General features: G+C 34.8%; 1 protein-coding gene across 1 annotated transcript in view; it reads right to left on the bottom strand.

The window, feature by feature from the left end:
• Positions 1-1,921: 1,921 nt before the first annotated feature.
• The window catches only part of LOC129315339 (probable serine/threonine protein kinase IRE), a 22,490-nt gene continuing 2,431 nt past the window's right edge, over positions 1,922-21,980 (bottom strand). Inside the window, 17 exon segments of the mRNA XM_054958971.1 lie at positions 1,922-2,417; positions 2,855-2,935; positions 3,396-3,554; positions 3,915-3,971; positions 5,086-5,137; positions 9,352-9,440; positions 10,911-10,996; positions 11,129-11,330; positions 12,227-12,319; positions 12,447-12,587; positions 12,682-12,774; positions 15,943-16,192; positions 16,566-16,732; positions 17,657-17,773; positions 17,809-18,331; positions 18,333-18,672; positions 18,675-19,020. Coding sequence (XP_054814946.1) covers positions 2,328-2,417; positions 2,855-2,935; positions 3,396-3,554; positions 3,915-3,971; positions 5,086-5,137; positions 9,352-9,440; positions 10,911-10,996; positions 11,129-11,330; positions 12,227-12,319; positions 12,447-12,587; positions 12,682-12,774; positions 15,943-16,192; positions 16,566-16,732; positions 17,657-17,773; positions 17,809-18,331; positions 18,333-18,672; positions 18,675-19,020 — 2,886 coding nt within the window. The 3' untranslated portion in view covers positions 1,922-2,327.

Raw genomic sequence — 21,980 nt, 5'->3', positions numbered from 1 at the left:
TATAGGTTAAATTAAAAATAAAAAATTTCGGACGTGCACCAGCAGGAAACCGAACCCCCCTGTGCTATCATGATTCATGAACCCATGTTGAGCGGGCCGTAAGTGCAGTGGCCTGAATGAGGTCGTCGGAGCGGAGGATGAAGTTGAGGAGGTCAGGGTCGAGAAGGTGAAGAAGACCTTCCCAGTCATCGCTGCCTACGAGTTCCGGCCATGTGGGGTTTTGCTGGGTGTGACCTTCAGCTTCGGCCATTAAAGCTGAGGGATGAGTTGCAGAAAAATGGAGAAGATGAAGTAGTTGGGCCATGTGGTGTGGTTTGGGGTTGCGGTTGGGGTTAAAGGAAGGTGATGGAGAGTCCAATGTAACAAAAATAATCTGAAATTCCAACCCCTTGGCAAAATCTAATCATTTTTCAACGATTTATTTGATTAATATCATTCTCTGATTCTCAGTACGTACACTTTCAATGACATTGCATTGTCCCCCAACTAATTGAATCATATTAAAAACATAAAAAAAAACATAGATCATATATATTTATCAAAGCTCACTGGCCAGCCATAAGAAAGTTGGCTGGTTTTGTAATAACTTGGATTATCCCCAGGTGAAGTTATAATTATAGGAGAGATAAAAATGGGGCTTCATACCCCATTTTCTGTATCTGTGTGTTTGCAGAAGTGTGTGGAATTGTTAGAAAAACAGAGAGTAAGAAGAAAAGGTCTGGCCGAAGGACCAAGAGGAAGGGACGACGTTGGAGAAGACGAAGTGGATGGGGTTTACTTACATTTAACGTGTGGTATAAATTGTTACAAATTTGTCTATTTAGAGTCTAAAATATATCAAAAATAAGTTTCAGATTCAAATCACTTTTAAATCTATAATTTATGATTCAAATTGTCGTTTAATTCAAAATATGTTAGATAAGTTTATAAAAGTTTTAGAGTAATTATCTTATTTCACAGGATTCTTTCATATCTTAGCTATTTGGGTGAGATATGTCATTTCACTCTCTGTTATTTTATCTATTTTGAGTAATGAAATTGAAAATTTCCCTTCTACTTAAAAAGAGGATTCGAATATATTTTTTAAAAAATGTGGTTAAAAATTCAAATTTGTGAATGAGGAAAAAACTGGGCTATAATTTATTTAGGTCATTGATACTTGAATATGAAACATTTGATCAATGTATAAAAAATATAAATTTGTGAAGAACAATTATTTTATTAAATTATTCCACAAGTTTAATTTAAATCAAGTTTAACGTTACTATAAAACTAAAATGTAACTTTATTTTTTTCGTTAAAAAAATAAATAGCTATATCATTTACAATTATCTAAACCTAGTAATTTTCAAAATTTGGTTCCTTAATTAAGTTATAAATTGATTTCAAAATTTATTATTGAGATTTGGATAATATAAAACCTGGTTAATAATTTCTCTTGGTCTTAGAATATTATTTGTAAGTCTTTGATTTAAATAACTATTCTTAAGAGTAAATTTTAGATGCTTAATAATTATTTTCTAACACCTTAAAAATTCACACCCAATAGAACAAGGGACAAATGACCTTCAATAATATTTGTCACTAAATTTCAAGTTATCTAACATTTTCAAATGCTAAGGCTTGGTTAAAATTGAGGGAAAAGTAAGAAGAAAATGTAGAGAACTAGAGAAGGGAAAACTAAAAGAAATTTCAATACTATTTTTAAGAGTTTTCTCTCCTAATTTTTATTCCTCCCTATTCTTCTTCCCATTCAAACAAAGGATAAAAGTTAAATTTGATAGCAATGTCACTAAACTCAGGAAAGTATAATATATTACTGCATAATACTTAAAAACCTGAATTCTATGTTTTATTTTTATATAGTGAACAGTTCAAAACAATTTTTTATTTTTATTTTGAATGATCTACATGTATACAATCATTTATATTGACCTAATAGTAATGTTTTACTTCCGAAGTGTCACCACAAGAAATTAAACCCCAAGCTGCTAAGAGAAGAACATCCAATTTGCGTGTGTATGTGTGCGCGCAAGAAAAGATTTGCTCGCAGTTTCACTCTCAATATCCCTATACTGAAGTGAAGTGTGACAGTAAACAAGAAATGTAAATTCATGAGCCACACAAGTCATATTGCCTTTGAAATGAGACCCACATATATTCAGGGAGCAACACGATACTATTCTAACATAAGCCAGACCAGTGTGCACTCCAGACTACTGCAATTTCAAAGAAATTTTTATCTTTTTTCTCTGAGGAATCACCTGATTGAAGTCCCTTCTAAAATCACAAAGCTGTATAAGGTGGAACTTCACCCTCCAGATTTGTCACGAAGCAGATGGTTTGGAATCATCGGATGATTCTTTGGCATTCTTGATCACCAAATCATAATTGATAGATGCTAACTGAGACAAGTTCTGTAAATATTAAAAAAAAACATAGAAAAAGAAAAGAATTTCCTCAATGCAATCCACTCAGAATATCATGTCAACCTAAGAAAAAGAATCACTCCTAATAAATGTATAAATTATTAGGTGAAGACTTGCAAAGAATAGCATTTTCAGCAGCAACATGTTAAGTATAACAGATTTAAGTTTTCATGTGTGGCTTAGCAGTGGAAGCATGCAAATAGTTGGTAGAAATCTTGGATGCAAACATCTGATCCTTCCTTCAAGTAGACCAAATTTAAAATGAAAAATTGAAAGGAGTAAAGTGCAGGGCAAAGGAAAAGGAACAAGAGGGTCTGTTTTCAGATAATAAAGCAAACAGTCATAATAATTGAAATTAAGTACATGTGAACTCAAGATCATAACCCCTAATGATTTAAAGAACACCAATGTCAAGCAAGTCTTACCTTAAAAGAGAAATTACTAAATGAGTACTGCACTTCAGGAGGTGGTCCACTAAAATCTGCTAAGCTACCACATTCATCCCCCTGGTTAACATAAGCATATTGTAAAATCAGAAAAGGATGCTGCAACAACAAACATCCAGTTAAATGGTTGTTTAAAAAATTCATTCCAGACTGGCCCAACTTCGCTGGGCAAACGGCACCATTCAAGTCATTGAATCAAATGAACACCCTGCATGACGATCTTTGTGAACAAAATTGTGAACTCCAATGTTATACTTCAGTTTACATTCTTCAAACTTGGATAACAAGAAATGGTCCCTCCAACCATTCTATTTCATGTAACCTAAGTTTAACATGCAATGGGACACAACTTTCATACTCAATCTACAGATAAAAGAAACATAATACAATATCAACAAACCATGTCATGTATATTGAGTAAACATATGTTGACAGAGAAGTACCAAGAACTTGGGATCTAGCTAGAACAACAACTAATTGTTTAGACTTTAAGGCTATATGAGAAAGAACGTAATCTTACATCTTCATCTATAAAGTCGCTGCCTGAACCACTGAAGCAAGAATCAGTCAGGTCATCAAAATCGCTACCTCCAGTAAGATGTTCATCCTCTGGGTTCCAAATGTAGCGGCTCATGAAATAACTTGTGTCATGATTTTCAGCTGCTGGTATGAACGCAGCCTGTTGCCAATTGGGATAGATGTTAGCAGTCATAATTCATAATATGGGTAAATTCTACAGACGGACTCCTGAGACAATAATTAGACTAGGGGCCCTTAAAAATTAGAATCCTCTGAACTATCGAAGTTACCACTGATGGTTTTCAATGTTTCCGCTAGTGCTTTCCACATTTATAGGTTGGTCTTCTTGGTATTACAGGCATGCTTTAAATTTTTAACTTTAGATAACATCAGTGGTAATTTTGAAGTTCTTTAGGAAATTACCAACTCATATGGATCCTTGAGTAAAATTTTCCCTATATATATACGTATATTGGCATAAGCACATGAATACGCTAATAATTAAAATTGTGATGATGACCTTCTGTCTTGCTAGGGTATCCCAATTAATGTCCTTAAAGAAAGGGTGACTTTTAACCTGCAACAAAAATAATAGTTGTTACATTTTGAGTAATAGAATAGAATAGTAAGCACGCACCCATATGATTGTCAGCTTCAGGGTTTAGATTTGGTTTTCGTATGGTAAAGTTAAATTACTATGTATGTAACCGTTTGTTATCCATTAAAAATCTAGTTCATTAATTGCAATCTTTCATTATAATTTAATTACTTTCTCATTATTTTTAAGTTGTATGAATCATTCAATTAACTAAATAAAAATCATCTTTTATGTTCTGACTCCACTTACACATATTGTTCATAAAAATGTTTTATATTGAGTAAATTACGTAAACCACCTTTTTTATTTTTAAAACTAAAAAGAACCTCTTCTAAATTTTGCTAAAATTACACCTCTCTTCTTTTTCTAAGACTTACACTAATCTCCTCTGAAACATACAAAAGTTACATAAACATCCTCTGATTTTTTGTTGTAACTGCATAGACCTCCTTTATGTTTTTGAAAACATACACAAACCTCCCTAAAAATAAAAGCGAAATCTAAGTAATTTAACCACAACTCAGAACAAGTCTGTGCAATTTCAACAAAGCATAAGGGAAGTTTATGTAACTGCTCTTTCAAGAGAGAACTGTGGAAGTTTTCAAAATATAATAGAGGCATTTATTTTAGCAAAACTCAAGAAGGGTCTATCGAATTTATCAATTATCATCCGTATTCAAAAAACCTCAGTAAGTTTTGAAAAATAAAGGAGAGATATATTATAAGAAAATTCCCAAAATGTCTATGCATTTTTATTCTTTTAGATTTAAGTATTTTAGTTTTAATTTTTTATTATAAGAAATTACATATTTTGTGGGTTATAAATATAAATTATAATATTATAGTTCATAGCCATAAAGATAGCGTGATTAAAGAATGAGGTAATGAGGAGTGGGTCACTGGTTAGCCAAGGGTTGACCCTCCAAAACCCTACTAGAAAATTTGTATAATTAATTAGCCACTCCATTTATCAGTTAATATAGACTGAATAAGATTGAGTCATAAAAATGTTGGGTTAGGCTGGTCCTATTGTCATGGATGATAATTGCCGCCACTAAACATAACTTATTATTCTAATCAGAAATGAACACACCTCACCAGCTCCTGTTGCTCCCAATCTTTGGACCGGATTTTCTGCGAGTAATCTGAAAAACACACTTGTGGTCATACTCAATATTACAAGACAAGTCATAGTGTTTAAGTCTTCACCAGCAGACACAATGACCCTTACTGTTGGCTGTCACAGTACAACAAATTTGAAAGCAACACATGGGGGAGAGGGGTAATCCACTATGAAGGTGAATGGCTTTACTACAAAGCAACTAGACACAGATTACAGTAAACATGAAGCAAGTTCAATGAGGATGCAACAAGAAGATGCCTTATCCAAATAAGTTGGGTTAGCTACATGGATCATACATCGTTGCTCTATCAACAATTAACTATTCAGAGATATTATTAACTAAAAGATCCTATTAGATAAATTTCTTATATATGCTTCTTGGTCTCCCTCTACCTATCTTCAAAGGGCTAAAAAAACCATCTGCCTCAACTTTCCTCACTAGTGCCTGCATTGGCCTTCTTTGTACATGCCCAAACCACCTCAAATGATTTTCTACTATTTTTTTCAATGGGGAGAATATGATCTGGTTTAGGCATTTAATGGCTTGCTACATCGAGAAGATTCATGATTGATTTGCATAAGGTAATGAGTTTTAAATTGAATGGAAGGCAATATGAGGTGCACGACTGGAGACACTACACAGATCAGGCAGTTGTACTCTACATACTGCAAGTCTTTGAATCACTGATCGTGTTGGATAAGAAGAAAGTAGAAACTTGGAGGTTTTGTGTAAATTACAGGAAGCTAATCATCAAATCATCAAGTATTAAGTTCCCATTTCCAGTCCTAGATTACTTGATAGATAAATTACATGGTACTTGCTTTTTCTCTAAACTAGACATCATAGGAAGGTATCATCAGGTCTCAAGGAAACCAAATGAGTCCATAAGATGGATTTTTACACACATGAAGGCCTGTACGGGTTTCTAGTGATGTGGTCTGGCCAAGATTAGATTTGGAGGGCTCAAATATCAACTTAAGGAAGAGCATGATGAGCACCAAATCCAAGTCCGTACCAAAATCCATTAAATCATCAAAAGGTTTTTTGGGTTTAAAAGGCTACTATAGAAGATTCCTAATACACTATAGAAGCTTGAGCAAACCACTTAAAAGTGTTATGAAGGAAATATTAGAAGATTGAATGGAGTAAGGAAGCTGTTGTTTCCTTCGAAAAGTTGAGACAAGGCATGGTTTCTACACCAGTTAGCTCTGCCCGATTTTTCTATTCCATTCACTATTGGGATAGATGCTTGTAATGAGGCAACAGGGGCTGTTCTTTCTTGAAGAGGACATCCTATTGCTTATGCAGGTAAACCTAGGAATGCTGCTACTCCAGGTCAATTACAGCCATCGTATACCAGAAAATACATGGACTGGTTTCAAAGGGATTTTATCGGGATTTTCTTAGTCCATATGGTAAGTATTTTAGTGGTGATATATTTGTTGAGCAAGGCAATCCATTTTATGCCAATAAGAAATGAATTTTCAAGATGAAAAAGTGATTCGCACTTAGTGTTGGGAACAGAAACATAATCGAAGGAAATAGAGCAGCATAATAGGGTTATAACTTACAAGTTAAGCAAATACCTTGATAGATGGCAATGAGAGAACTATTAGGTAAAGGCAGGGGATGTTCTTGGAATAGGTGGTGAGTCAACATGTACATCAGCAGAGTTTGCAGGAGGATCAGAGCGTGTTCAATGGTGATAAGTCTGAAAGGAATGGAGACGAGTGACTTTAGGAGAGGCAATGTAGGGAATTGGGAGAACTTCGGACATATATATGATTAGCATTGCCAGAAGCAAAGCGAAAAGAAGTCTCAAAGAATGAAATATTCGCAGAGGTAAGGTAGAATAGTGTCTAAAGAGATGCAACGATAAATTTTTGAAGGTAAGAATACTCAAGGATGATACATTAGGTGGACTTGGCACCGAGTTTATTGTCACCAACGGTTAGATTATGAGGAAAACAGATCGAATCAAAAATACAAGGAAGAAGATGATGAAGAGGCTTATTTGGAAACAGAAGGGGACAAGAAATTTGATTATGCAGTACAGATGAGGCACATGATTAATTAAAACATATGTACAGCATCAGTTTAAAGAAATGGAGGGCTACGTTATGACAAAGTACTAGTAAAAATAAGAAGAAAACTCTTATGCTCAGCAACTTCATCTTGTTGTGATTACATGAAGAATCTTCAGTGAAAACGAATTTTTTCGAAAGGAGTAAAATTGTTCCTTAAAATTGTGAATACATAAGAAAGATATAAAGATGCAAAATTGTTTTTGGCTTTAAGCAGAAAAGGATTGAAATAAGATAAAACCCCAGAAGAGTTTTCATCAAATGGCCAAATGCAATGAGAATAGCCATCAATAGAAGTCATAGTGAAGGCCAGAAACCAGAAAACCAAATTTTGTCAACTTCCAATGTGATTCCAAATTCTAAAATATGATGAAACTATGCGTGTGTGTGTGTGTGTGTGTACGAGGACCCCAGAAGAACCAAAGTTAGTTGATCTGATGCATGTCCCTTTTATTCATGTAGTAGGAACTAAGGTTCTTCTCCTCTATTCATCGAGCATTTTCTTAGATCATAAGATCCCATTAAATAGCTTAGTTAGCCATGAAACTCTCCCTTCACCAAAACATTTCCACACTTCAATATGGATATTATTAGATCCAGTGGCTATACCATTATCCATGTTCTTAAGAGCTTCCTTAACCTTGTTATCGCAAATCCTTTGATAAAATGTCAAATTCCATTTTTCTTCTTGAGTTACTAAATCCTTCTAATCACTAGACGAGCCCCCTTCATTATTGAAAAGCTTGTTAAAGTAGACCTCCCATCCATTTTTAATATTACCATATGTAACTAAAACTTTTTCTCCTTCATCCTTTATGCACCTTACTTATTCCAAATCTCTTGATTTTCTTTCCTTACTTTTTGCACTCTTATAAATTTTTGTTTTCCATTTTTTGTTTCTAGACCTTCGTAAAACTCTTCAAATGCTTTAGAACATACTTCACTCACTGCTTTGCTAGGTCTTATTACAATAAGAACAAAAAATAATAAGGCATGATAAAAGAGATACTTAAGGTCTGATTACAATAACATAATAGGAAATAAACCATTGACTTAAAGGGATGAAATGACCAGGCAAAAGACACGGGATTTAGAAGGGACAGCATGTCAAATACAAGGGATCCCAACACTTGATTAACAAACAATAATAGTAATACAACAATCAAGGGCATAAGTTGTTGACAGAAATGGGGTGTGGAGCATTCACAATTCAGTTACATAAAGAACATATCAAAAGTTATACAGGGAAAAAGTTTGGATTGAGCAAATCCTCTACTAACAGTTTCAGAACCATCGACTAAAGTCCCACAAGGGGAGCATAGGTGAAATATGAGAGACAAAGTGATTGTTACCAAAAATGTGATCAAAGGAACTTGAATCAAGAACCCATGGCTCAAGGAAAGAATAGGTGAGGCAAGTAGTAGGTTTGCTGGTATGAGCAACAATGTAGCAACTAGTGTCTCCTTTGTTAGCTGGTACTGAATATACTCATTTAAGTCATCTCCAGTCAGTGCAATGGATGTAGAAAACCACTCCTCACGCAAAACCATTGCTTCAGAGCTTTCCATCACTGCATGGATGGAGGCAGCTCTAAATGACATATAGTAATGAAGAATAAAGGCGCATGAACTGCAAAAATAGGACATATGATTGCAAAGGATGACAATTCTAGAAGCTCTGAGAAACGGGCCATATAGAAATTTGCATGTGGAATGGCAGGAAGACTGTAGCAATGGCGTGGCAAAAAGCTTGCACTTCAGAGTTCTGCTGATCTGATCACTCTAATCTCGTTGATGTGGCCATCTCAAGATCTAGATGGAACTTAGGTAACCTAGTTTGAACAGCCATGAGATCCAGAGAAAAGGCACTACTAGAAGGAGATACAGTAAAACCAGCTATCTATAACTCAACATTTAGATAGTAGACTAATTTGTTCTCCCCATGCCCTCACCAAAGACCAGCTAGCTGATGTTCTTCCTAAAGGTTCAGCAATACAATATTTAAAGCAATTACTTCCAAACTGGGAATGGATAACATATTTTGTCCAGTTGCCATCACAATTACCATTAAATAGCATACCCCTTTTTGGTAATATAGCATATGCATTTATCCAATAAAAAAAACGTGCCTCTCTAATTCTCAAATACTTACTTGTCAATCAAATCACATGCTTCATAGCTCATCTCCTCAGGTACATTTGGCCACTGTATGTCTCTGTTAATTATTTTGTCAAAAATTTGCTGCAGTACAGAATCCATGAGAATTAGTTTTAAGCTATCCATGTATTCAAATAATAGAACTAGAAAAATTTTAAAATCACTTTAAGATCCAACGATTTCAAACAGAAAAAATCATGAAAAAAAAAACATCAAAGGATAATCATCATTACTCTGATTAAACGGCAATAAAAAGACGAGTGACATTAGGTGGGGGGAAGAAGACCTTAGCACAACTACATGCAGAAGCCTATTAAATGGTTGAATTTATTTATTTTTTTTTTTTTGGCAATCCAATCGTTGACATTATGACCTGGCTTTACTGTTCTCTTTAGTATATCTGACCAGAAAAATAAGCTGTCCCTATTTCTATATGGTTGTCATTTGAGTGATGCTTCAATGTTCGTTATCCACAAGAGTAACACACAAAATAAAATATTTACTTAAAAAAAAAAAGAGTAAATAAAACGTTTCACCTTTGAAAGATTACAATATTATCATCTTGGTTCTTCAAAGTGTTAAGTGTAAGCCTCTCAATTTCTTCCCCAATAAAATTTTCCACCAATCTAGTTCCTTTATGTCCTAAAATGAGATCAATTGAATTGAATTATATTGAATTTTGATCTTGCACAATAAAACGTTCATGTAATCATTATGGTGATGAAATGGCAATTCATGGTCCAGAAAAAGCTGCAGATAATTCATGAATTTGCGATTTTGCTCCATTATAGCTTTCCTAGATGTTAAACACGGTTCCTTCACCAGTTTGATAGCCACATAAGCATTATACTAGACCAGGTTAGCTTAGGGATCTTAACCAGGTAAACCCATGTTCATGAATAGTCTTCAAGAATTTTCCCTTTCAGTTTTTAATTTTCCTTTATTAGAAAGTTTTCAACTGGTTGGTTGCCCAAGTTTTTTTTACTATTCCTTCAAAGTGGTGTATCTAGTTATCAAAGGGGAAATGATACTTAAGGATCCATAACTTATAATATTGACAGATACTAACCTAAAAAATTAAAATCCCTCCCAATGATTATAAAAGTAAGTTATCATCCGTGCTTCATAAAGTTATTATTCATGCCTGATAAAGTGACAACTCAATTTTCTCGATTTACAAGGATGTTTTTGGATTGGTTGATATTTTAAGATGAAAAGACTCTTTTGACATGGGGAAGATGAGACTGTAACTTTAGGAAGCAGGAGTTTCAACTATTAAAAGCACCAATAGTAACTTATTGTTTTGGTCCTTGGGAAAATCATAGGATAACAAATAAAAATAAACTTTTATTTTTATTAGGGCAAAATGGAAAATCGTAGGCAATTAACGATAAAAAGTTAAGGTTAGGCAAAGAAGTATTTAAATGCCATTGAATAAAAAATAAAATAAAAAGAAGACTGAATATAACATAAAATAAAAAGAATGCTATCATCTCCCATATTTTTCCTGAAACTTGTAATAATATGACAGGCTTTTATATCAGAAACACCTACGTGCGGATGTTCTGCATTAAATGGTGGAATACCCACAAGGAGCTCATAAAGGATGATACCCACAGACCACCAATCTGCAGTTGCACCTGCAAGAATACCATAAATAAGAATGTAAATCAAATAAAATTAAATTCAAAAGAAGCAAAAATTTGAAATGACTAATTTAAAACATGTTTATTTAAAATAGATGAACTACTTAATCAGAAGATAAAGCAAACCATGTCCCATGCCGAGAAGTATTTCAGGTGCCAAATAATCTGGGGTGCCAACAACTGACTGCTTTTGACGTTGTTCGACTTTTGAAGAACGATCTTTTTTTGGTTCATCATTTCCTACAAGATCATCAGTAGAAAATGATGAAGTTGATAAGTCATCCGTGCTGTGAATAAGACCAACCTTGGAGAGCCCAAAATCTGTCAACTGTCATGAAAGGGATTAGAATTTATAAGAAGCAGCAGCTTTTACTTACATTGGTGCGCTGAATTAAGATATATGATAATTAGTAGAAGTGAGAACAGATAATTTAAAAGAAACAATGGTAAAAGAAAGAGCAATTAAAAATTGGGTGGAAAATCTGTAATTTAATTCCGCACACTCAGCATATTATTCTTGAAGTTTCACACGTGAAACCAGCGCTCACAGTCAATAAGTTCAACCAAAATACAAAGCACCCTCATGATAGTAGGAAATGAACTATAAGATAGAATTTTAGAAGAGATCAAACCATAGAACATACAAGAGCCCTAAGAAGAGGATGCCAACTTCCAGAAGTGTGCCAGGGACGAGTATGTTATTGGAAATCAGATGGTTCCTGTTATGTTGTTTTATGCAAAATAACATGAGAGTAACTTTTCCTCGAAAGTTACAAAATCACTTCTTCAGTCAGTTAACAAACAACCGCTGAGGAAGCTTCACTAAACGCAATTATTTGGAAAGAAGGCTAATGAACAATGAAAGCGAAGGGTTTCATTAAGAGACAGTCTGTGGGCTGTACTGTTACTTGATAGAGTCTAGGTGGCATACGAGATGGTAGCAAAATCCTAAATGACATTCAAGGTCGTCATCAAAGTGACAGCTAAGTCATCTAAAATTCCAAACATTCCTGGGATTATTTACAAGACATTGGAGGCCCAATGATCATAGTAATATCCAAAAGAATGAAATTTGCAAAAATTAATTTGGAAATCCAAGAAAACGAGGCTATCCAAGAAGCATCATCAAGGCCTCTTATTTTCAAACAGTTCTACAGAAACATAGCCGCAAAAAGAAAAAAAGATATGTTTCTTCCAAGTGCATTTAAATTGTATAATGCTGACCTTGATGTGACCATCTTGGCCAATCAACAAGTTATCAGGCTTCAAGTCTCTATGAATTACATGTAAGGAATGTAAATACTCCAATGCAAGCACCTGTTAGAAAATCAAAGAGAAACGGAAGAATGAAAGATAGAAAGAAAAATAAGTCATTGTGAGAACTGAACTGAAATACAGATAAATAAATGCAAGATTAACAAAATACAAAGATTAGGACGCTTACAACTTCGGCAATATATACACGTGCCATATCTTCATCTAAACAACCTAGATTTCTCAATAGAGAGTAAAGGTCTCCACCATTTAAAAATTCCATAACCAAATAAAGATTTTCCCTACAAGTGAAAGAGTAGAAAAATCGAACCTGTTCATCATTGAATTACATATATTAGATAAGTATATCCATATGTAAAACGTCATCATATGATAAGAAATTGTAGGACCTACTCATTGCTCACCACAAAGGGATTTCGAACTGATATAAGGATGTCTCGCTCAGCCAAAATACTTTCAACTGCATTTTTGCGGATCATATCAGCCTTTTTCAGAACCTACAAAATATTGAAAATATTAACTATTTTCTAATTACCTTGTTAATTACTTTGGAAACAAGACTTACAATAGGAAACAATAATCAACAAACAATTCTGGATGAAAAAGGGCTTCAATCGGACATCATTATCATATATATTTTAATCAAAATAAACAATGTTGTGTTCTCGAAGGATTAGATAGATAAGTACTCCAATAAGTGGAGTGTGATGACAAATACAATAACACATGCCTGTGTTTAATCAAAATCATAAGATGGTTCAGAAGGCAGAGTAATCAAGTCAAACCCTCAAACTTCTCTTTTTCCATCTCCACATACATATGTTACACGGTGAACATGTGGCCCTACTTATAAATGCAGGCGTGTTTATTGTCTTTCCTTCTTCAGATTTATTTAATTTATTGTATATTTCCTTTTTTTTATTCTCTTGCATTTCATGATATTTATCAATATTCAAATTGTTTTGATTTGTTGATTGAATGATATTTATGGCTGACTTGTTAAACTATGGTCCTATGTATGAATTTCAAAACTTACGGAACAATGCCATGAATGAGAAAGAAACCCCAATCTGATCTTTTCTACATGGTGTCAAAGCTGGAATATGCTTTTACCATCCCTCACTCAGATTTGGCCATCTCTCTACCACGAAAGTAGACAAACAGGGTATGCAAAACACGTCATTTGACATGGCTACTGCAATACCTCTTGTCCAAGGGACCCTCAAGGCTTCTCCTTCTCTCAATACTAGGCAAAGTGACCATCCAGTATTCTGATGTACATGAAGGGAAAAGGTAAGGGGGTACTCCTCATCATATTCTGTGTAGAAATACAAGGTTCGGGATGCTGAAAACAAGATATTCATATCTTGGTTGGTCAATTTAATGACAAACAATATTTGAGAAAATTTTCTTCTTTGTTTGACTGCCCAAGAATATTTGGGAGATAATATTGGGAGATCAAATTATACCTCAAGTGGAAAAGTTTAGATATTTGGGAGCCATTATCCAAAATGATGGCGAAATCAGTGGAGATATTTCACATAGAATTCAAGCTGGGTGGTTTAATTGGAGAAAAGCTAAAGGAGTTATTTGTGACCGTAAGGTGCCTAATAAACTTAAAGGAAAGTTTTATCGTACTGCTATCAGACCGGCAATGTTATATAGTAGTGAATGCTGGGCTCTAACGGGACAGCAAGAGCATAAAGTTGGAGTAGCAGAGATGAGAATGTTACGATGGATGTGCGGACATACACGTAAAGATAAAATTCGAAATGAGCACATACGTGAAAAAGTGAGGGTGGCAGCTATTGAGGAAAAAATGGTAGAAAATCGGTTGAGATGGTTTGGGCATGTACAAAGAAGACCAAGGGAGGCACCAGTGAGAAGAGTGGAACATATAACTTTGAGTCCGATTAAGAGAGGTAGAGGAAGGCCTAAGAGAACACTCTTGGAAGTTGTTGAACGTGATCTCTTAATTAATAATATTTCTAAAAGCTTAATAAATGATAGAGCACAATGGCGTCTTGCAATCCATGTAGCCGACCCCACCTAGTGGGATAAAGGCTTGTTGTTGTTGTTGTTGTTGTTGTTTGACTGCCCAAGAAATATGGAAGGTAGCTAGAGAAACATATTCTTAAATAGAGAATTCAGCCTTCTTGTTTGAAGTGAAGGACTTGTGCATGATTTGAGACAATGAGAGATGGACGTCATTCAGTGCTATAACATGCTCACACAAAACATTGGCCACAAGTTGATCTTTATAAGTGGTCATGTATGTCAGAGGCTGCCTACTACAAGCAAAACACGAACAGAAGAGAATATATAAATTCTCCTTGAACTCAACTTGACTGTGAGGAGATTAGGGGGAGGAATGCAGGATAACACCCACTTCCAACAATTTGAGAAGTGTTTCCAGCAATTATGAGGGAGTAGTGCAAGAAAAAATTGATTTTAGAACCTCAACTGTTCTTAATGACTGTCTTGAGGGCAAAAGGACACAGACCACTGATCACAAACTGAAGAAGGGAGGAAATCTCTGGTTGTGACCATTGTCACAGGACTAGTTACGCTAGTTAGCTAGAAGTTGTATAGAAGACCATCCAATTTTCAAGGTGAAAGAAAGTAATATACACATGGATATATGTTCAGTAAGGAGCAGTTGGCACTTCTACAGAAGTTATTTGTAAACCAGAATCAGCCTGAAAATGTTGAAGTTGATACCACAGTTCAGTCAGATAATACTCCATTACATTAAGTTCTCAGGCTCCAGGGAGTGAAACTTGAGCAGTTGACTCTATCTAGAGTTAATGACCATATGACAAGTTCGTCTCTACCCTTGATCACTTTATTCCGTATTATAAAGGTTTAGAATTGACAAGTCCTTAGAACTCAACTCACCTTACCTTCTTTTTTAATTACAAATAAAATAGCAGTAAAACTTGCTAATGGTTCCAATTAACCGCTTCTGGGTTTGGGACAGTAAAGTTGTAAGATACTTTAATCCTTAAAATGTCCAATTGGTTCCTAATTGGCTTGTAATTTACAGTCAAGAAGACTGCCAAGTATCTTGATTGTATCACTGACTTCTTCGTTGGCTGTCAATTTTAGGTGTTTGAACCAACGCAGACAATTGGCAGCTGTATAGAATGGAATGTGCGGGACCTCATAGATGGAGTTATATGCAAGAAAAAGACCAGTTCAAATCAACATCTCAAACAATTAAATGAAAGAAGACGAATAGTTTTAGTATAATACCTAACATGCCCCTCCCATAAAAGAAGAAATTAATCTTATATAAAAAAAATATGAAAGCACTTTTCCAACATCAACGGCATTTTACAAAGAACAAACAAACAAATAAAAACTAAATATTTCAAGATTTAAAATTTATAGTGTTTCAAAAGAACCCCCTTTCTAGTCCGCCCGCCCCCCCCCCGGGGGGGGGGGGGGAAACCCTTTTGGACAATCAAACAAAATATTCAATTTCACAGAAAGCAAATGACACTTGCTGCAGTGCTCTATACGAAAACGGACGTGACATATCTACCCACCGAATGAAGAAATACACATACGGACAAAGAAATAAACCTTCAGAGCAATTTTTGTTTAGTAAGAAACCATTTCCATTTGATCGAAAAAAAAAAAAGAAAGAAACCATTTCCAACCTTTATGGCAAACAAATCTCCGGTTGCTCTTTTCCTGGCTAGGAAAACTCGTCCGAATGCACCTCGGCTTATTGGTTTTATTATTTCGAAGTCTTCGATGGAGGTTCGATCCCTAGAACAATGGTGAATTGGGCTAGCACGAAGGCTTCGAATAGTATCATCTTCCACTGAACTCTCTTCTTCAACCAAGCCATTCGATGAGTCTACCTTTTCGTTGTCTAGTTGATCGCAAAGAGATAAATATTTTTCCCTGTAAAGGGAGTTGCATATTAACAGATTATAGATAGCATATGTACAAGGTTTTTCCCCTTTGATAACCACAAATGTAAGTTTTCTTGCAGTAATTTTTTTTTACTTTTTGGCCAACTACTTCTAGGTATTTTGGAAGCCACATTCACACTCTCCCATCTTGTCATAAGGTGGTAGAGATGATGATACGATGGGCGTTGGCATGCCCGGGTTGAAGCAAATATTGACCACCACCACCAACAACAGGAAGTTTGAAGACTTGATCATCGGATACCCAAAAAATTGGTGTGGAAAGACACTTGTTCGAAATTAAAAATGAGCATGTGACAGAGAAAAAGATACGAACAGAGAAGAGCACACTAAAATATACTCACGACAAGAGAGTCTCTATGCGTCGCCCAAAAGTTTCAACAATGAGAGCATCGACCTTTCTGTCCTGAATGGTGAGATTAAGTTCTTCTACGCGACGACTTACATAGTTCAAAGATCTGTAGTCATTCACATTTGCAACAGAACGAGCAATTTCCACTAGTTTGTTAATCTGTCATGACAGTATATTTATCAATGTGATAGTAATAACTAAGAAAAATTACAAAAAATAAAAATAATAAGACATTATAAAGGAAATTATTAACCAAATGTTTGAGATGTTGGGAGAATTACACGAAATCTCATGTAAAAAAATTAATTACTATAAAATTTATTGATAAATTAAATTAAATTGTATTAACAATATAATTAATTGTTAATATAGTTTAATTTATTAATAAATATTATTGTTATTAATTTTATTATATGGGATGTGATTGTAATTCTCTCAATCTTTTATTCTCCTGAGAAAGGAAGACCTATCCTCCCTTATTTACCAATTCTATACAGGTCTTTCTTCTATTTTAATCGAGGAGAGGGGGAAAAGAAATATATTCTCCTGTCCTTTAGATTTGAAATAACTATACATACGCTATTAAAAAAAATGAAATGTACAAAAGAAATATATTCTCCTGTTCTTTAGATTTGGATCATTTTTTATTTTTATTTTATTTTGTTGAAGTGTTTTAATGTAAAATAAAACCTATTTTTACTTGCATCATTCATCATTTTTCTTTTAAAATAAAATATATTAATATTTAAAAAAATGAACAATGTTATTTAGAACTAATAATTGCAGTTCCAGCTTTACTTTAATTATATATATATATATATATATTAATCTTATAAATAACAATCACTCTCAGTGTCATCTTTGTGTAACTCTTAATTTATTATATATAAAAGCCAGCATTAACATTAAGAAATGCGATAAAGATCACAAACAAAGACATGAGTGATTGTTGATCCAAGTACATTTTTTGACGCAGAATATTTGATTTTATGTCATCTAATTTTTTGGGTATATTCTGTTTCCATTTTCCGAAGGCTGACAAGCACGCAATCAAGGAATCCAAGCATTAAACTTAGTGCTTACCTGGAAATAACTCTCTAGTTCCAATATTGTTCTTCGCCCACTTAATAACATTTCTATCTGACTTGTTCGTGGGGTTAATAATGGTGATCTGGGTGTCAAGCTTCCGACTGAAGACATCTTTGAGCATTGATCGTGTTTGAAATATTTTTCACATGACACTTTGGCAAAAGGTTCAGATCATCCTTAATAAAAGTATTGTCAGCTTCGGGAACAGAATCAAGCATGTCTTCTGAGCCTCGACGAGATAAGCTGTTTCTCACGAGAGATAAATCATTGAACTCATCATGCAAACTTGAAGTAGATACTCTCGCATTCTCAAAGCTTTCTCCAGGACCGTCGGTACTTTTTGGGGTACTTTTTGGGGTGCTTTTAGGTGTGCTTCTTGGTGTCCATGATTCGATTATCTTTTCAATAGTTTCGGCAAATCTTTCAAGCCGTTCATTCACGTTAAGACCTTTTAAATCACATCTATCGGCAATAGTGCATATTTGAGAGTGCTCCTCCACATACACAATTGGTATTTCAACCTCACATATTCTGCAGATCATTGAGTTCTCATATGTTAGATTGTGGGGATCTCCCCAGAATCCCCAGTGTACCTTTTGAGCTCTGGAGGATAGTTCTGACTGTTCAGGATTGGATGAATCAGTATCCACGTTTTCGACATTTTCTTTCTTTGACATGAACCTGATCCTGTTCTTCCTTCGACGGCAAATCTTCGGCATCCTGACCTTTATATTCACTCTTTTTCTCAATATGACTAGGAAACTTTTTCCAGGATGAAATCTTATAGCCGCTTCCAGTTGAATCACCACTTCTGGAAGTGTCAGTTGCAGTATTCACATTCCGATCAGTTTGAATTTGAGTTATCTGACTGTCTGGTTCTTTAACTGCAGACTTGGTTCGCTGTTCCTCAGCCATCTCGTTTCCTCCACCAATGGATTTATGTTCTACAGCATGCAAAATTTGCTCTCTATAAATGCCAAGATCACTGAGTTGGTGAAGACCCAGAATGGATCTTGTTCATAGCCATTCTCTTTGTTGAACTGCACGAGACGTGTGCATCGAGTGAGGATAAACAGTAGGCGTGTATGAGCTTGCTTGAGAATCCCCATCGGTAACTCTTGACGCCTGTCATCTAAATTCTGAACAATGGCTTCGCAGTTCATCCAAAACTCGCTGGGCGACATCATTGCACATTGTTGGGCAACAATTAACAGATCCTCCAAGCTCTCTCTACATTCAGGATGAGACCCCAAAGTTTTTTCCAGTAGTCCCACCAAATCTCCGGCAAAAGCAATTAGGTCAGAATCTACTTCTTCCTTCAGCTTTCCAAACTTAGTTCTGATTGCAACCTCAACCTCCTGAAATGTTCATGTTAAACAAAGTGATTATGTATAGTATATATGCGAAAAATAGAAATAAAAAAAAATATAAGTCTTGTACAAATTCATGCAATAACACTCTCAATATATCATTTTACCAGAGTAGAACATGTCAATGAATAAATAACTGAAACAAAAACTCCTCATACAGGAATCAAAAGTACCTCGATATGCCCGAATACACGATGTTTCCAAACTGGGAAAGCTTTGACTCCTCTTGAGTTGAGCTCATGAGAGTAGCTTTTGAAATCGATAGGTTTTCTTCTTGCGTCCACTTGTGACGCGCAGTATTGCTTGAACGCGCGGGGACTGCAATTCTTTGGCAAATGTCATCGTTACCCTATTTGAAATGCAACGTGAGAAACCTGATAGCTACCTACACATCTCTAACTCGCTAGAAAATAATTGAGTTGAAACAACTTTGTTGAATAATAATTCCGAATTGATAAAGACAGTATTATCACCTGCGTGAGAGGAACAGCATGGAAGGAGCTCTCGATAATTTACTTTGAGTTCCATATATTCTCTTTCCTAAGAGGAGAAAAATCACCACACACAAGTAGTAATATGCAGTTATCAGTAATCGTTTCATCGGTGAGGTTGAAAAGCAAAGATATGCCAAATATATAACGACTAATACTATTTTTGTTTATAATAATCTTGTACCCAAATCCGTTGAAACTACAATTCGATCCTCAGTTCCGATGCAATCCTTGCTCGAACTGGGAGACGCGCCAGCCAAGGACGGAAACCGAAGAGGCGAAGAAGCCGAGCGAGTCCGAATGTGATTGAGCCCTAAAGAGGATGCAAGCAAAATCGTAGGATTAGCTTCTTCGGTTCGCTCCTGTTCTAGTTTACGTACCGCCTCCTCGTTCCTTTGCTCGCCTTCATCCTCTATCGCAGTCCCCCGATTCGGAATCGGAGGACTTTTCTGGAGCTTGGCTCTGGAGGATGCCGGCGATGATATCTTCGAAGTGGAATCATAGCCGTAGGGTTCGTCGGCGATGTATTAGAGAGATGCGATGGCGGCAGCGAATTGCTCGACATCGATCATCAGTTTGGAGGTTTCTTCATGGCATTGTGATCACTATGAGAGAGGGGGGGGGGGAGGGGGAAGAGAAGAGAGAGAAAGAGATGAGGGAGGCTTTCGCGGGAAGGAGAGCGAGTCTAGATCTTAATGGTGGAAGGGTTCGTTTTTAAAATCAAACAAAATAAATAAATAAATTTTGATAGACTTGATTCGAAGGAGAAATCTTCATGTTATTAGTTGCATGAAGGGGGAAAAAGAGGGTTAGTTATATTGCAAGATTTTGAGCGATCACGGCAAACACGTTTTCGTTCTTTTTGTTCTTTTTGTTTTTGTTTTTCTTTGGTACTTTTTTTGCTCCTTAATTATTCTTCAAAGGGTATACAGTGTCTTAAATATTTATTGTAACAATTTCACTCTTAAATAATTAAAATGTAACATATTTGCTTCTAACATTAAATATCCCAATATTAATCATTAAAAATACTAAGTGTGTGACTTAAAATTTGAATGAAAATGGCACCTATCATGTGAAATGGATTTAAATTAAGGTGCATTTTTGCTTCTGAGTTATTTTTTGAAGAGCACATGATGTCCTAAACTATTTGTATCATAGCAATTTCATCCTCAAAGTAATTAAAATGTAGTAAAAATGCAACTTAACTTGTATCAACTTGGCATGATAAGTGGCATTTTCAATTAAATTTAAATTTCAGTCAACATTTTTAAGAATCAACATTAATGTATTTAACGTCAAGGACAAATTAAATATACTGCAGTTTATTTACTTTAGTAGCAAAATTGCTACAACAAATAGTTTAAACTATTGAGTATTATTCAAAAAATAATTCACACAGCAATAAAAATGCACATTAACCTCTTATTTTCAAGCAAACCAACCACATTGAACTCGTAGAAATGAGAATAAATTAACCCCAAAAAATAAATAATAATTAAATAAATCACAAAATAAAAGCAAAAAACTACAATTTATTATTAAAAATAAAAGATGGCAATGAATACATTGAGAAATCAATATTTTTACAGGGTATTATACATAAAGTAATAGCATTATATATATAAGGGTCATGGCTCCACTTTCCTGTTAAATACATTTCAATAAGTAGAAAAGTAGCAGTGAGAAGAAATGGGATCTGTGACAGAACAAAGAGGAGAATGGGAACCCATGCAAGCATAATAATGGGAGGGAGAGCCAACGAGTCATTTGTATGCGCTTATCATGGCTACAATAGAGATATGAAGCGAAGAAAGATATAAAGTCAACTTCGTGAACATGGATTTGAGTAATTCTTCTTTGAAGAAGCAAGTGGCAAAGATTGCTATAACGAACATTAGAATAGAAAGGGAAGAACTACTTATGAATATGATAATACAATTGTGGACCTAGACTAGATCAAATTGTCTAATAACTCAATCTCTAATACTCAGTCTCTCTCTTATTCAATCAAACTCAAATAAAAGTATGGGTTAATTGGTTTTGTTTGAATTGGACAATTTGGTTTAGACTGAATTGGACTGTGTTCCACTATTTGGATTGAGCTATTTGGTTTTTGAATAATCTTAATCTGATGGAGGAGCTCGTCCTGTACAATGTAGAGAGCCAAAATTCGAAATCCAACTAGAAAGGGTTCTCATATTTACAGATGAGTTTGTATATATATTGAACATGATTTATTTTTAATAGATGTCACTTGTGAGCAATAAAAATGTAGATGGAGAGAAAATTCTCTATTTTACATTTTGACAGCAATAATAGTTAATAAGGGTTAACTATCTCTGGTCAACAAATCCAGGAACAAAAAAAACTACAAATTACTCCCTCTATTTTTTAATATTAAAGAAAATAATTACTCACACAGTTTAATTAAGAAAATTAGTTAAGTATAATAAT

This window comes from Prosopis cineraria, unplaced genomic scaffold (genome assembly GCF_029017545.1).
Source record: "Prosopis cineraria cultivar Desert tree isolate PC_DT_omini unplaced genomic scaffold, ASM2901754v1 PC7, whole genome shotgun sequence".
Classification (NCBI taxonomy): domain Eukaryota; kingdom Viridiplantae; phylum Streptophyta; class Magnoliopsida; order Fabales; family Fabaceae; genus Prosopis; species Prosopis cineraria.
This window is presented reverse-complemented; position numbering and strand designations above follow the sequence as displayed.